At 50.3% G+C, this 15,098-nt stretch overlaps 1 protein-coding gene across 1 annotated transcript; it reads left to right on the forward strand.

The window, feature by feature from the left end:
• Positions 1-354: 354 nt before the first annotated feature.
• Positions 355-2,049, forward strand: LOC147698505 (uncharacterized). The gene has a single exon (XM_086933453.1). The coding sequence runs from the start codon at positions 355-357 to the stop codon at positions 2,047-2,049; it is 1,695 nt and encodes a 564-aa protein (XP_086789579.1).
• Positions 2,050-15,098: the final 13,049 nt, after the last annotated feature.

Here is a 15,098-nt window from a genome sequence, read left to right on the forward strand (position 1 = left end):
CGGTACCAGCACTCAAAGAGATCATTCTTCGCTTAGAACTTTTATAATACGTGATTAGAGCTGCTGGAACCCGCATGATAGTAGACACCTAAATACTTTTGTAAATAAACAAGATTGAGAAGATAACCTAGCGCCAAGTGGAAGAAGAAGAAATTTAGGGACTCTTCCATTTAGTGGATGGAGAAGGGCTAGGGTTGTCTGTTGCTAAAATTCAAAAGACTGATCTTACAAGAGGGATTGTCAGCTTCCAGGTGTGGTTCGGAAAAATTGAATAAGCAAAGAAGACTGTTGAAAGATCAAAGAAAAGAGACTTTGTGTTGTGGCAGAAAAATAGAACTACATTGCCTTGAGATCATGGAGGCCGGCAACCCGAACCGCAAAGCAAAATGCATAGTAGGCACACTTTTAGCGGGAGTAATTTTTCTTATAGTTCTAGTAGTTACTGAATCATATATAGTGGGACACGAAAATGAAGAGAAGGCAACAAATGAAGCAAAGGTTGTAGTAACCCTGAAACCTACTACTGCTGGTAAAAAGGGGGACAATACGGAAAAGGATAAAGCTTTACTAGCAGCAGAAGCTCGTAGGTTGCACGTAGATGAATCACAGGGAAACTTCAAATCAAATGCATATGCTAAATTACTGAATGAATACATTGATGCCATGGATGCAAAGGACTGTTATGTCTGCATGCAATTGCCAGCCTCTGTAGACGAAGGTATTAGGTATCATCACCTTCCATTGACTTATGGAATTACATGTAGCTTGTTGCTTAGTATATTTTATGAACGCGATAGCTTTGAGTATTATTTTTCAAACTTTGACGCTGTTTTACCAGAAGTCCCGGCCTACAAGCATATGAATAAATGGGACTATTACAAGAGTGAGGATCGATTAAGGACATTTTTCATTCCTTGGAAAACGTTAGATACTTCACATGCCCGAAGAAATAATTTGACTTGCAAAGTGTCAGAAATTGAGAAAAAGTTTATAGGGCAGGTGGATGATCGATACAGGAGGCAGAAGATTCTAAAGGCTTCAGGCCAATGGAAAATAGATTGGACCGAGGAGGAAAAGTCACATAAGAGGAAGGGTAGTAATGGTCCGATAGCATTAGATCGAGAGCAAAGAGGGAAGCTATGTATATATAGGGGTAAAACCTACTATGAGAATGTGTTTGTGGGACAAGTAAGTTGTGAACATGCTTTCCAAATCGAATACTATACAAAGGATTTCTTGAAAGGAATGCAGGTGATCCCAAATGTATATTTTGTCTGTGGAAGAAATGCATACGTGAAACTACCGGATAATTGGTACGGATCATGTTATTTAGCTATTGTCTTCCCCAAAATATATCACGCTAAGGATCTAGAAATCATAGAGGGAAAAACGCAAGCCAGAGGGAGAAGGGATGTAAGCAATGATGAGGTAGTTGGAGACATATTTGGTGCTATGTTCCCTCTTCTAGGGTTAATACTGAATGATGTCAAGATCAGGAGATTGGCAACAGTTGTAGATAGATTATCTGCCAGTACTGCTAGATCATTAATGCTGGTGGAGGGAGAGATGCAATCGATAAGGGCAATGGTTCTACAGAACCGACTTGCTCTAGACGTTCTGTTAGCCAAAGAGGGAGGAGTCTGTAAGGCTTTGAAGGTCCAGGAATGTTGTACTTACATTCCAGACAATTCAAAACCTCTTGAGAAATATATACAGAATATCACTGAGATTCATCATGAGATTGAGGATTTGACAAATGTCACTGTGTGGGAAAAAGTGGGTCATGGAATGGGTAAGGTTGGAGGTTGGTTTGCCAACCTAGGGAAGAGTTTCATTTGGTACATACTGAAACCTATCATCATAATTGTGATTTGCGTAATCACATTGTGGGGATTGGTGAGGTTGTATCAATGGTATAGGTCAAATAGGTTGCAAAGATCCATGAGAGAGCAGGAGCAGAGGTTAGCCGCGATGCAGGATAACCAGTACAGGAGTCTGAGGGCTCTAGAGATGATAAAGCGAGGGAGCATTGCAACGAGTTCTGTTTGATTCAAGCTATTCCCTCAAGAGTGGTGTTGTGATGGTGATGACCTCTAAAGGTCATCAAAGGGGGGAACTGAGAGAGCGCAATTTGAGTAAAATGTAGTAGTGCACCATATTTACAAGCACGGTGCACGAGTTTAGTTAAAGGAACATAAGAGTGTTGAATATATAGAGTGCATACACATACGAGTGTTTTATTAATATAGAATGCATGTATCAGTGTGAGAAGCAAGGTCAACGCTAACAAGGAGCCCAGAGGAGTATCAGCATGGAAAAAGCCAGAACCGACACCACGTGAGAGGTGTACGTGAGGGGCGTCTCTGAGGGGCGTTTCAACTGTAATTGTGATTTTGTATTAGGGACAGCACCCTGGGGTGGAGGCAGAGCAGATGGCCTGAGGAACCTTAGAGAGCGGAGGGGTAGGCAGAGAGGGCACAACTGCGATGCACAGATTTACAACAAAGACTAAGGGAAAGTGAGTGAACTTCTTTGGAAGTCACCACGGCTGACACCTTTTTAGGTTAAGATTCTGCTAAGTAGGGATGTCACTTAGTCTAGTGTAGGGACAGTCTAATCTGGATGTATTCCCTTTTTGGTAAATGACGCACAAGTTACAACTTGTGTCTATTCTTGCAAACTTGCTGATCTTTGAATTAGTCTTGGTGATATTCTTCTGTCGCCTAAGAGCATTTAGAGAATTCATGTTTGTATTGATGCCAGTATATCTTTTGAACCTTATATTGAGATGTTTGTATCTCCAGTTATCTTTGGCTTTATAATAAAACTTTAAAACTTATTCGTGGTAAGTGGTTCTTCAGAGTTGCGTAAAGTCTTGAGCTGATTAACCTGGTAGTGGATTGCTTTTTACTCTATGACAGGTAACAAAGGTTCAGTCGACCTGAGTGGGGATCTAGATCTATAGCAATCAGATAAGAGATCAAAAATCCCGCCGTATCAGCATTTTACACGCACATTTCTTAAGTAGGTTATGTAAAAAAGCAACAGACATATTTTAAAGGAAATGCATGAACAACTGCAACACTTCAAAGTATAATACTGTGCCTATAATCACTCTTGTTCAAAAGTAGCAAATCATACATACACCCAAAAATACATGTACACCAGATACAAATACTGGGTCCCAGATTTACTAAGATTTTGCCTCTGGGTTCTCTCACTTTTTTGGTGTAGCCCAACGCAAAACCCATTTTGAGGTTAGCTAAATCACGCAAAGTCAATTTGCATGGCCTTTTGTGACTTAGTAAATACGTAGTTACCCAAGAAAACGTGGCCTTGCTTTACTTTGCGTCAGGGAGGTATTCTACGTGTGGTGCTTGAGCATTCTTGTGCATCCACATATGGATCTTAAAGCAAACCCATATTTACAAATGATTCTAAACATGGATTTTTCTCCAAAATCCAGTGCCTCCCTGAGGAATATTTTTATGTCACCTCCTTTTTTTCTCTTTGCAAGTGGGCTCAATTATACAGCACACATACAAAAATGAAAAAGCATCAATTTATAGTTTTTTTTCAGGAAGATACTTCCTGCACAAAACCTATCCTGTCCATAACACAGGCACCCGTACACCATGGCACAAGGGTGCCTGCATTGGAGCTATGTAGCCGCAAGTTCACCAGTGCAGGGCGAGAGCTGAACAGCGCCCTAGCATTTTAGGTCTCGCCTATGCAGCGCGCAAGCGATGCTTAGGAGGAGACCTTTAGAAATCGATTTGGTTTTGAGGCCAAAAACGTGCACGCATTGCATTGCTTTGAAAGGCAATGTGTGCACGTTTGGCAATTCCCTTGCGGGAGTGAGCTTTGAAACCATCTGTATGTAATTAACAGATGGTTTTAAAGTTTTCTCCCACAAGGGAAATAGGCACAGGCCCCCTCCTCTCTTCCCTTCCCCTGCTGCCTCCTCCTCTTTCAGCACGAGGCTGCGCGCGCTTGTTTGTATTGTAAATGTGTTGGAAATCTGTACTTCGCATGGTCTCTGCCAATTGTTTCTTTTCATCACTGTGCTCATCTTGCACGTACCCTTAAGTTTCACCACTTCTTTTTTCTTTGTTATAAGACTTCTGAATTGTTGGATGCAATGATACGTTTTTCCTACGCTTAGAAATAATCATGTAAATTGTATTGGGAGTTAATTTGCCATCAATGGCATATTTGGTAACCCTGAGCGGACAACTACGCTACGCTCGCGTAGTTTGCATAGTTTGTGCTACTTCACGCTACGCAAATTGCACGTAGCACAGTGCAAAATCGTGTAGCGTAGAGTGGTTGGTATTTTGCTCGCTCGCGGTTGCCAACTTGACGTTGAGGACCGCGACCGAGCACAATGACATCTCAGCGAGACTTTTTCCTCATTCGAGATCAGCAACATCAAGTTGTCGATCGCGAGCGTAGAAAATAAACCTCCCAGTTAGATTCTCAACGCGGGGAGGTTAGCTTTCTCATTGCGAGTGGTCGCGTATGCTCGCGACCGCTCGCGATGAGAAACTACCAGTCCGCGTTGAGAAAGCTGCCGCTCGAGTAAAAATCTACTTGAGCGGGAGAAAACGACAGCTTGCACTGTGCGAGATGCCGTTTTCAATGTTTGCACAGTGCGGACAAGCACCCGACACTGTGCAATCATCCCCAACAGCATACTACACAGTTCGCGTAGTGCTATGCGTATCTTGGGTAGTCCGAAGTGCACTACGTGTAGCTACGCGTAGGTCTACTATACGAACTACGCCCAGGGTTAATATTTGGTTCATTACATTAAAACTTCGCAAGTTTTTAAAGTTTTTTGAGGTGGATAAATTGAAGCCTCCCTTCTGAACGAAAGTATGGTTCATTGGAAAGCAAGCTCCATGTGATGTGTTTTATTTGCACTTATCACCAGCAGTACTGTTTAGCTTTCCTCCGATAGTGTAAGCGCATAGCCTGTATGTGTTCTTAGTCCATCTCTGTAGCTGCTGTGTTAAGGTCACAGCTCAAATACTGAAAAATTTGATGTTTTCTTGCAGTACCTAGAAAAGCTGTCCCCGATTTAGATGTGCTTGGGGTCACTGTGCACTGGACGGTGTGGGCTTTCGCAGGGTAAACACAACATGTCATCATCTCATTCTAAGCGAGGCATCCATCTCCAGGGGGTTGTATTGTGCGTGTGGCAGAGTGCTGACACCTGGGCTGCCTCTGTTGACTTGGTTTTACTTTTCAAGCATGATCCAGTTAGTAGCACCATATCTTCCTAACCTCTTCTTCCTGAAATAATTGACAACACTATTCTTTTCCCACACTCTCCTTTCTTTCTTTCCTCCTTCTACCCTTGTTTTTCTCCTTCATTCCCTCCATTTTCTTTCTTCCCCTTATTCTCTCCTGCCATCTCTTGTGTCTTTTCTCTGTTTGAGCTTACCTCAGCATCCCCTCTCTGTGCTATCTCCTTGCTCCCCGCCATTTGGTCATCCAACTCACCTGATTTTATCTCTTATTTTCCCTTCTCTCATTTTATTCCCGCTCATTCTTATTTGGCCGCTGCCATAGACAGAAGTTGTATCCGACCTGTCTTTTTAGGCTCTTCCAGCTCTCTCTCAGTTCTTTATAGCCTCTCTTACTCCCTTCCAGTATTTAATTACTCTCCCTGCCCCTCTCCCTGTCCTTCTGTACCCCCCCATTAGCATCTTGCCTTTCCCTGTACTCTGTTTTACCTTTTCCCCCCTTTGACCTCTTCATGCACTCCAGCCTTCTCTTTGTATTTCTAGGGTCCCAGTCTTGAAATGTTATCTCATTTAAAAGAGTATATTTGATTTAATTCTGTGCCGTTCATGAACATAGGTTCCAGATGAGAAGGGTGCTGGTTACTATGGAAGAGATATTGTACTATTGTGTACCTTTACAATCTTGCTGCTTTTTGCTGATTCTTGGGTGCTGGAAATATGAGTGGTCTCTTTCTCCTTATCCCCTTTGCCATGGGAAAATTATACCTCCTCACTGCTCTTGTGTTTTCCTATCCACCTCCCAACAAATTGTTTTGGGAGCCGTGGTTTACAATGGAGGCTGAATCAGGTGTGCCCCAATAACCCTCTGGTTTAATCAGGACCTCGAGGAAAGCTGTCTAGTCAGGTGCTCTTAGATGCTACATTGTGCACTCTTTTATCTTTTTGGCCTGTCATTTTCCGCAAGGTTTTGGTCTTGTGTAAACCAAAGGTTTCTTGTTTTAGGAATATTTTCTGATCCCACTTCCAGTATTTGTTGTGAATGATGGCAGGTGCCGGAAGAAGAGTGTACAGGTAACCAATGAGAAATGTTTTTGAAGGAGCTTGGCCAGTTGACAGCACATGTGGTACCAACCCTGTGCAGGCATTGCTATTACCTTTGATCATTAGAAAAGCCTGCAGTTTGGACATTAGTATCAAGATTGCCCATGCTGTATAAGCGCCAAAACTGTTGTATTTACCAGAGTTTGCTTTTGAAGTTCGGAGGACTGGCACAAAAGCATCGGAAAAATAGGAGCTACAGAAAAAAGATGCATTAGCAAAGCAAATAGATCTGAAAGGTGGGGTGGAGCTAGCAGAGAGGGCTATGGTTGTAAAGTAGGCCCTCATGCAGTTCAGTGCAAGTACAATAGAGGAGAAAGAACACTCAAACAACCAGTAGCATTAGGCGAGTGATGAATACTCCATTAAGCTGACCTAAAACCGGATTGACAAGGTATCCACCCAGTAGTTTAAAGAGGCAGGTTGTCAAAAAGCCTTGGTTGAAAAAGGTTGAATCTTTAGCCCCCCCTCTGTATAATGGTAATCATAAGTGTATTGGGAAGGGGCTGAGAGGCAGGTGTGTACCCAGGCCCCTGTGGGCCCCAGCGAGCGGGCCCAGGTGCTGCCTTCCCCATCTCAGCATTGCCAGACCACACGGAGGTCTAACTGAGCAAACTCGGAGAAAAAGGACCATCGGGAAGGGGCTGAGAGGCAGGTGCTTACCCGGGCCCCTGCGGGCCCGGCAGGAGGGCCCGGATGCTGCCTTCCCCGTCTCAGCATCGCCGGACCTCACAGAGGTCTAACTGAGCAAACTCGGTGAAAAAGGACCATCGGCAGTGGGCTGAGAGGCAGGTGCAGGTGTATAATCTGGCCCCTGGGAGCCTCGGCGGGCGGGCCCAGGTGCTCTCTTCCCTGTCTCAGCATCACCGACCTCACGAAGATCTAACTGAGCAAACTCAGAGAAAACAAAACATCAGGAAGGCGCTAAGAGGCAGACTGGGGGGCCCCTTTCACTGTCCTGAGGAAGACCCGCCTGGTAAGGGATATCATCCCTACTACGAGGGTCGAAACGTCGACTATCAACTATTACACATAATCAGAGTGTGATCTTGGACACCTGTTATCTATGATGTCATACTGAATGCTATATTTAACTGTGGATTAATTCTGGCAAGGCTTCCTTGTGAAGCCATCATCAATTGTTTAAAGCAATTTACGATTGAATTGTCACTTCACCCACCCACACCACTCTTGATCACTGCACTACTTTCCCCCTTCCCTGTACAGTGGGCACTGTTAAGATGTGAATTATCTGGTTGTATTTTTAACTAAAAATGAAAAAATACAGTTTTTAACGTATTGACACTATCTGAATAAACAATAGTGTTTTACGAAGAGAACTGTCAAAGAATATTTACTTTATTATGTTGAATTACTCATAATTGGTCAGGGACCACCCTCTCTATAGCACATAATTACCCAGGTCCCTACGACTACTGGGTTGACCCCCTTTCTGTACTCCCGCCTTCTCCATCTCAGCATCGCCGGACCTCACGGAGGTCTAACTGAGCAGACTCAGGGAAAAAGGACCATCGGGAAGGGGCTGGGAGGCAGGTGTGAACCCGGGCGCATGGGGTCCCCGACAGACGGGCCAGGGTGCTGCCTTCCCCGTCTCAGTATCGCCGGACATCATGGAGGTCTAACTGAGCAAACTCAGAGAAAAAAGACCATCGAGAAGGGGCTGAGAGGCAGGTGCATACCCAGGCCCCTGGGGGTCCCGGCTGGCAGGACTGGGATCTGCTTTCCCCTGTTCCAGAATCGCCGGACCTCCCGGAGGTCTGACCGAGCAAACCCAGAGAAAAAGGACCATAGGAAGGGGTTGAGAGGCAGGTGTGTACCCGGGCCCCTCGGGGCCCAAGCGGGCGGGCCCGGGTTCTGCCTTCCCATGTTTCAGAATCGCTGGACCTCATAGAGGTCTGACTGACCCTCTCCCTAGTAATCTGGAGGAAAATTATTCCCCTTGTAATCCGTGCACACGAGGTGACCCAAGACAATAAAGTACCCGACCTCCTGGAGCCCTCGCTGGGATTGAGGAGGCAAATGAGCTCTCATCGTGACTTCCATCTGGTCACCCCATAGGAAAGCATTGCGTGCGACCATATAGCCGAGGGGGGCCGAGGGGAAATGTGTGACCAGATGGCCGGGCACGAAAGGGAAGCCATCTGGTCGCTCTGTGCTCCAACGAAAGAGTGAGCGGGTGTCGGGCCATGGGGAACCGGAGGCCAAGGGCCCCAGCTGGGCCCCATCCATGGAGGTTGCGAGGGGCTGCACTGGACCAACAGACCCTTGTCCCAGGCCCTTGGTGGAGCAGCAATCTGGGGGACGAGGCCCAGGGCTGAGGCACCCCACCAGGGGCAAGGTAGGCCCCTGGACACAGCCGGGGCCCCTGGACCCAGCTGGGGCTCCCAGGCTCAAAGGCGCAGGGGAAGCCTCCCCGGGCCCGCCGGACACCATCCTGTGCACCCTGCCACAAAACAGGACCGAGGACAGAGCCCAGGATGGGGAGGCTGCCCTTCATGGGGCCTTCAGGGGCCCCGGCCGGAGCTTCTGAACCTAGCCAAGAAAGGGGAGGCTCCACAGGCACAACAGAACCCTGTCCTGGGCATTTGTCAGAGCGGCAGGCTGGGGGACGGGCCCAGGGCTGGAGCATCCAACCGGGACCCGGCGGGGCCCCTGGACCCAGCTGGGGCTCCCAGGCCCAGAGGCACAGGGGAAGCCTCCCCTGGCCCCTGTACCTAGTCCCTGGCACCCTGCCACATGGCAGGACCGAGAACGGAGCCCGGGGTAGGGAGGCTGCCCTCCCCAGGGCTCTCATGGGCCCCGGCTAGAGCTCTTGAACCCAGCCAAGCAAGGGGTGGCTCCCCGGGCACAACTAAACCCCATCCTGGGCCTTTGTCAGTGTGGCAGGCTGGGGTACGGGGCCCAGGGCCGGAGCACCTGACCCGGGGTTTGGCGGGCCCCTGGATCCAGCCGGGGCTCCCAGGCCCGGAGGCACAGGAAAAGCCTCCCCAGGCTCCCCTGACACAATTCCAGGCACCCTGCCACGCGGCGGGACTGAGGACAGAGCCTGGGTGGGGAGGCTACCCTGCCCAGGACCCCTTGACCGAGCCCATCAGGGGGAGGCTACTCGGGTCTGCCGGACCCCATCCAGGTCAGCTTGCAATGTGGCAGGCCCAGGGATGGACCCAGGGCTGGGCAGCATCCTGGCCTGTCTAGCTGCCGGTTGAGGACAGCTAGGCCGAGAGGAATCTCAAAGTACCTTGCTCCTAGAAATCCGAAGGAAGGCTACCCCTCTTTTTGGGAACCCGGGTGCACCGTGAGGCTCAGGGGACCCTAGGCACGAATGTGCCTGACCTCCTGGAGCCCCGGCTGGGATATGGGAGGCAAATGAGCCCTCATCGGGACTTCCAGGCCGGCCTGGTCATCTGGTTGCCCCATTGGAAAGCATTGCGTGTGACCAGATGGCTGAGGGGAGAGGTGCGACCAGATGGCCGGGACAAAAAGGACTCCCATCTGCCCACCCAAGGCTTCGGGGTAGGGTTCACACCTGCCCACGCAGGGCTCGGGGGCTCCGCTTTCAGGGGGCTCAGGGACCCCAGCCGGGCCTCAGGCCTTGGGGAGGACCACCGGAGCTCTCGGGCCTGGACGCCCATTCCCGGGAGGACTGCCCGGGAACCATGGAGCCCATCCTGGGCACTTTGCCATGCTGCGGGCCGGAGGAGGGGGCCCCGCCGCCTAGGGAGGTGTTGTCTGGGCATAGCCCATCTGGTCGCCGGCAGAGAACCACTAGCCCAGGAGGGGTGTCCCAGAATACCCTGCCCCTAGTAATCTGGAGGAAGGCTACCCCTCTTTCTAGGAACCTGTGTGCACCACGAGGCTCAGGGAACCATAGGCGCAAACGTGCCCGACCTCCTGGAGCCCTGGATGGGATACGGGAGGCATATGAGCCCTCATCGGGACTTTCAGGCCAGCCCGGCCATCTGGTCGCCCCATTGGAAAGCTTTGCGTGTGACCTGATGGCCGAGGGGAGGGGTGCGACCAGATGGCCGGGACCGAAAGGACTCCCATCTGCCCGCCCAAGCCATCACGGTAGGGTTCCCACCTGCCCACGCAGGACTCGTGGCTCTGTTTCCCGGTGGCTCAGGGACCCTAGCAGGGCCTCAGGCCTGGGGAGGGCCACCGGAGCTCTTGGGCCCGGACGCCTGGGGGAGGACTGCTGGGGAACCATGGTGCCAATCCTGGGCACTTTGCCACATTGTGGGCCAGAGGAGGGAGCCCCGTATGCCTAGGGAGGTGTTGTCCGGGCATAGCCCATCTGGTCCCCGGCAGAGAACCGCCAGCCGGGGAGGGGTATTCCGGCATACCCTGCCCCTAATATTCCAGAGGAAGGCTACCCCTCTTTCTGGGAACCCATGCGTATCACAAGGCTCAGGGGACCCAAGGCACGAACGTGCCCGACCTCCTGGAGCACTGGATGAGATACAGGAGGCAAATGAGCCCTCATTGGGACTTCCAGGCTGGTCCGGCCATCTGGTCGCCCCATTGGAAAGCATTACAAGCAACCAGATGGCCGAAGGGATTGGTGCGACCAGATGGCCAGGACAAAAATAACGCCAATCTGCCTGCCCCCAGCCTTCATGGCAGGGCTCCCACCTGCCCTTGCAGGGCTGCAGGGCTCACGGGGCTACAGGACTCGGGGGCTGCAGGGCTCGGGACTGCAGGGCTTGTGGAGGCTCGGACACCCCACACTGGGCCTCAGACATGAGGAGACCTGCAGGCGCTCCTGGGGCCCAGCCACCCGGGGAGGACTGCCCAGGACACATGGAGCCTTGCAGATCTCCGGGGCTCTGCACCAGGGACCCTTGTCCTGGGCAGATGGACACTTGGCAGGCTGCAGCACGAGGGCTCCCAAACCCCAGGGATGATCCCTGCTTCTCAACTCAGCCAGGCCGGGGAGATCGGGGAGCCTGCCCAGGCACGAGGGACCCTTGTCCATGGCACACGGACCCTCAGGATGTGTGCTCATTTTCTACACATTTTTTTCAAAATTCTTAGTGGCACTACGCCAACTATGCCGAGCCCTATTTTACTACACTCTGCTCCACTCTATGCCCCTCCAATTGATGCTACCTTATTCATCTCTATGACACTCTACAACATGCCACTCCACCCTATGACACACCACTCCACTCTATGACATGCCACTCCACTCTATAACACTCCACTCGCTCAACCATAGTCTACAACACTCCACATTACGACACACCACTGCTTTCCATAACATGCCACTCCACTGTATTGATATCACTTCCTTTGAGCGCCTCATCCTTCTCACAGGTAAACAACAAGTGAGTGTTGTCGGCATAAGATATAATTTTTTCCCCATATTGTTCTGCTAGGGGAGCAAGGGGGGCCATGTTTATATTAAACAGGGTTGGACTTAAAACAGAACCCTGTGGGACTCTGACATTCAGCGGAGGAATGAGGCCTGAAAAGGAAAGGCACCAGACTGTTTGCTGGTGGCTGTCCCAGAAGAAGAAGAAGAAGAACCATCTAAGCACTATGCCCCCAATATCACATTTCTTCAGTGCCACTACACTTGATGATGCACCACTCGACAGCATTCCTCTCTACTGTATGACATACCATTCCACTGTATGTCATGACATCTCACTCCACTGTACGCCCCTCCAAGCAAATACACTCTACGACATGCCACTATATGACATGCCACTCCATTCTATGACACACCCCTCCACTCTACGCCACTCCACTCTACTCTATGACATGCCACTCCACTCTAAACTACTCCACTCTATTCCACTTTAGGTTTAAATCTTTTTATTTGAAATCTGCACCTGGAAAACAAGGCAATCAATGCAAGTATTACATTGCTCTCATCCATCATAAACATGGAAAGGGTTATGAAGGTTCTCAACAGAATGAGCATATTAGTCCACACTCTTCCCAACCCACAGCAAGATGGAAAGACATGAAGTATAACATAATGCCAACCAGGCGAAAGCCCCCCCCTCCCCAAACCCCCTTTGCCCCTCACTCCCCTCACCCTCCTGTCCAGGGCTCGGATTGTCCTTCTCCGCTTCGTCTCATCCAATCCTGTCATATGCCTCCTCTGTCCCCTCCTCACGAGGTCTCCCTTTCGGGACCGGTGTGTCTCAACAAGCGCAGGTACCTTGGGCAGGTAAATTTCTCTAAATTCAGTAACCAATAGTGAGCGGAACGGTTGCCAAAGCTCTTCATATTGATCTGGCAAGCGTGAGCGACATCTTCTCCATCCCTAGCACACCCCATAGTCGATGGAGCCAACCTGTAGTGGAGGGGGCCGTGGTGGTGCGCCAGTGTCTTAGGATATTTTGCATAGCGGAGCCTAGTGTGATAGCTATTTGGCATCCCCTACGTGAGCGCAAAGGGTTTGTCAGGGGGTTAGGAAGTCCAAGTATAATGTAGGTAGGAAAGCGTGGCAGTTCAGTATGAAAGTGTGTGTCAATATCTTCTATCACTTGCGTCCAGTACGGTTGTACCCGGGGACAGTCCCACAAGATGTGCAATAGTGTGCCTGTGTGCCCACAGCCCCTCCAGCAGTTATTATCCTTGCTACGGTCCATCTCGCTTATACGTTCTGGGGTGTAGTACCAGTATGTGGTGATCTTAGTTAGTGTCTCTGTAAGTCCGGTGTGGTATGCTGAATGGCGTGCCCTGTACGAAATCTGGTCCCATTCTTTGCGGCTCAGGGTCCTGCCTAGCTCCCGCTCCCAGCGCTCCCTGCCCGGGTTATAAAGGTGAGTTGATTGCAGCTGAAGGAATTTATAGAGATCAGATATTAATTTAGTATCCGAGGTGCGGGATAGGAGCCATCTCTCATATGGCTGAAGGCGCCTGTCTGCCAACTCCTTCACCTTTGGTTGGAGTGCCCAATGGCAGATCTGGAGGTAGCGCATCCGCTCCGTCTCGGGGAGGTTGCACTCCTGCTTAAAGGACGGGAAGGAGAGCACGCTCTCTGGGCTACATATGTGACAGAGGCAACGACATCCCGCCGATCGCCAATGGGTGTAGGCCCCGTTGGCCATGCCCGGGGTAAATTCCGGGTTATATACCAGAGGCGTGAGTGGCGAAGGAAAGGTGGTGAGTTCATGTGTAGTGTTGGTGGCATCCCACACTTGTAGTGGAACCCTTGTGATGAACGAAGCGTAAAGGTTGGCCGGTCGGGCGGCTTTGTTGAGGAAGGGGATCTCCTGAAGCGGGCGCCCAGCCACGGCCTGGTCCTGGAACAGCCAATGTTCTTCGGACTCCCATTTGCTCCATTTCACCAGATAGTGCAGCTGCGTTGCCTGGAAGTATTTATGCAGATCTGGTATTCCCAGTCCCCCTGCCTCAGGAGCCAAGGTTGTCAGCGCCCTCTTCATTCTCGGCTTCCGACCTCGCCAAATGAAGCAGGCGAGGTCAGTCTGTGCTTGCCGTATCCATCCCGCGGGAGCCTGGAGCGGTAGTGCTCGGAAAAGGTATATAATTTGGGGTAAGATGGTCATTTTGACCGCTGCTATCCTTCCCAGCCAGGAGAGGGGGAGATTTCTCCAGCGGCCCAGTTCTTTGCGAATTGTCTTGTGAAGCGTGTTATAGTTGACCGTTGTCATTGTAGGGAGTGTGGGGGTCAGCTGGATCCCCAGGTATGGCACCTCATCTGTCGTCCACTGGATGGGAAAGAGGGTCTGCAGGTATGTCTTGGTAGGAGGTCTCAGAGATAGGTCGAGGGCCATGGATTTGTCAGTATTCATTTTAAAACCGGCAACCGCAGCAAAGGCATCTAATTCTGCCTTGCATGCCGGCAGGGCTGTCTGTGGGCTGCTGAGTGTGAGTAAGACGTCGTCCGCATAAAGGCTAATGGTGTGTGCGTAGCCACCAAACTTTATTCCCGTCGTCATTTCGTTTTGGCGTATCCTCTGAGCAAATGGCTCCATATATAAAGCAAAGAGCAGAGGCGACAGTGGGCTTCCCTGCCTTGTTCCTCTCTCGATGTCGAAGCTCTGTGAGCTATAGCCGTTTACTCGGACCACGGCTTTAGGAGCTTTATAACAATTAAAAATGAAAGTGGAGAATTTCTCTCCGATGCCAATCTTCTTCAGGACCATCTCTAGGTACGGCCAGTGGACTCGGTCGAATGCCTTCTCGGCGTCCACAGCTAGCATCATATATTCCCCGGGAATTCGGGAGGCATTTTCTACTAGGTGCGTAACCCTCTTGGTATGATCTACTGTTTGGCGGTTCGGGATGAATCCCGCCTGGTCAGGGTCTATAAGTCCTGGTAGGTAGGGCCCTAATCGTGCCGCCAGGATACTCGTATACAATTTGAGGTCTACGTTTAGTAGCGAGATGGGCCTATATGAACCACACTTGGTTCTGTCTTTCCCAGGTTTCGGGATGACTGAGAGGGATGCACGCAGAAGGTCATAGGGAATGGCACCGGGTTCTGAGAAAGTATTAAAAAGATGGGTGAGGATCGGGGCTAGAGTTGTGCAAAAGGACTTGTAAAAAAGGGCCGTGAAGCTATCCGGCCCGGGGCCTTCCCTGGTTTGAGTTTGGAGATGGCAGAGATCACTTCCTCGATGCGGATATCCCTGTCCAGGTGCTCCACCTGGGAGGGCGCTAGGGAGGGTAGTGCGACCAAGTCCAGATAATTCGCCGCTGCCTGGATGTCTAGAGGATCACTAGTATAAAGGGTCGCGTAGAATT

This window comes from Lissotriton vulgaris, chromosome 8 (genome assembly GCF_964263255.1).
Source record: "Lissotriton vulgaris chromosome 8, aLisVul1.2, whole genome shotgun sequence".
Lineage (NCBI taxonomy): Eukaryota > Metazoa > Chordata > Amphibia > Caudata > Salamandridae > Lissotriton > Lissotriton vulgaris.

Excerpts from the sequence above, each read along its gene's own strand:
- LOC147698505 (XM_086933453.1), top strand. The coding sequence starts at position 355 with ATGGAGGCCGGCAACCCGAACCGCAAAGCAAAATGCATAGTAGGCACA.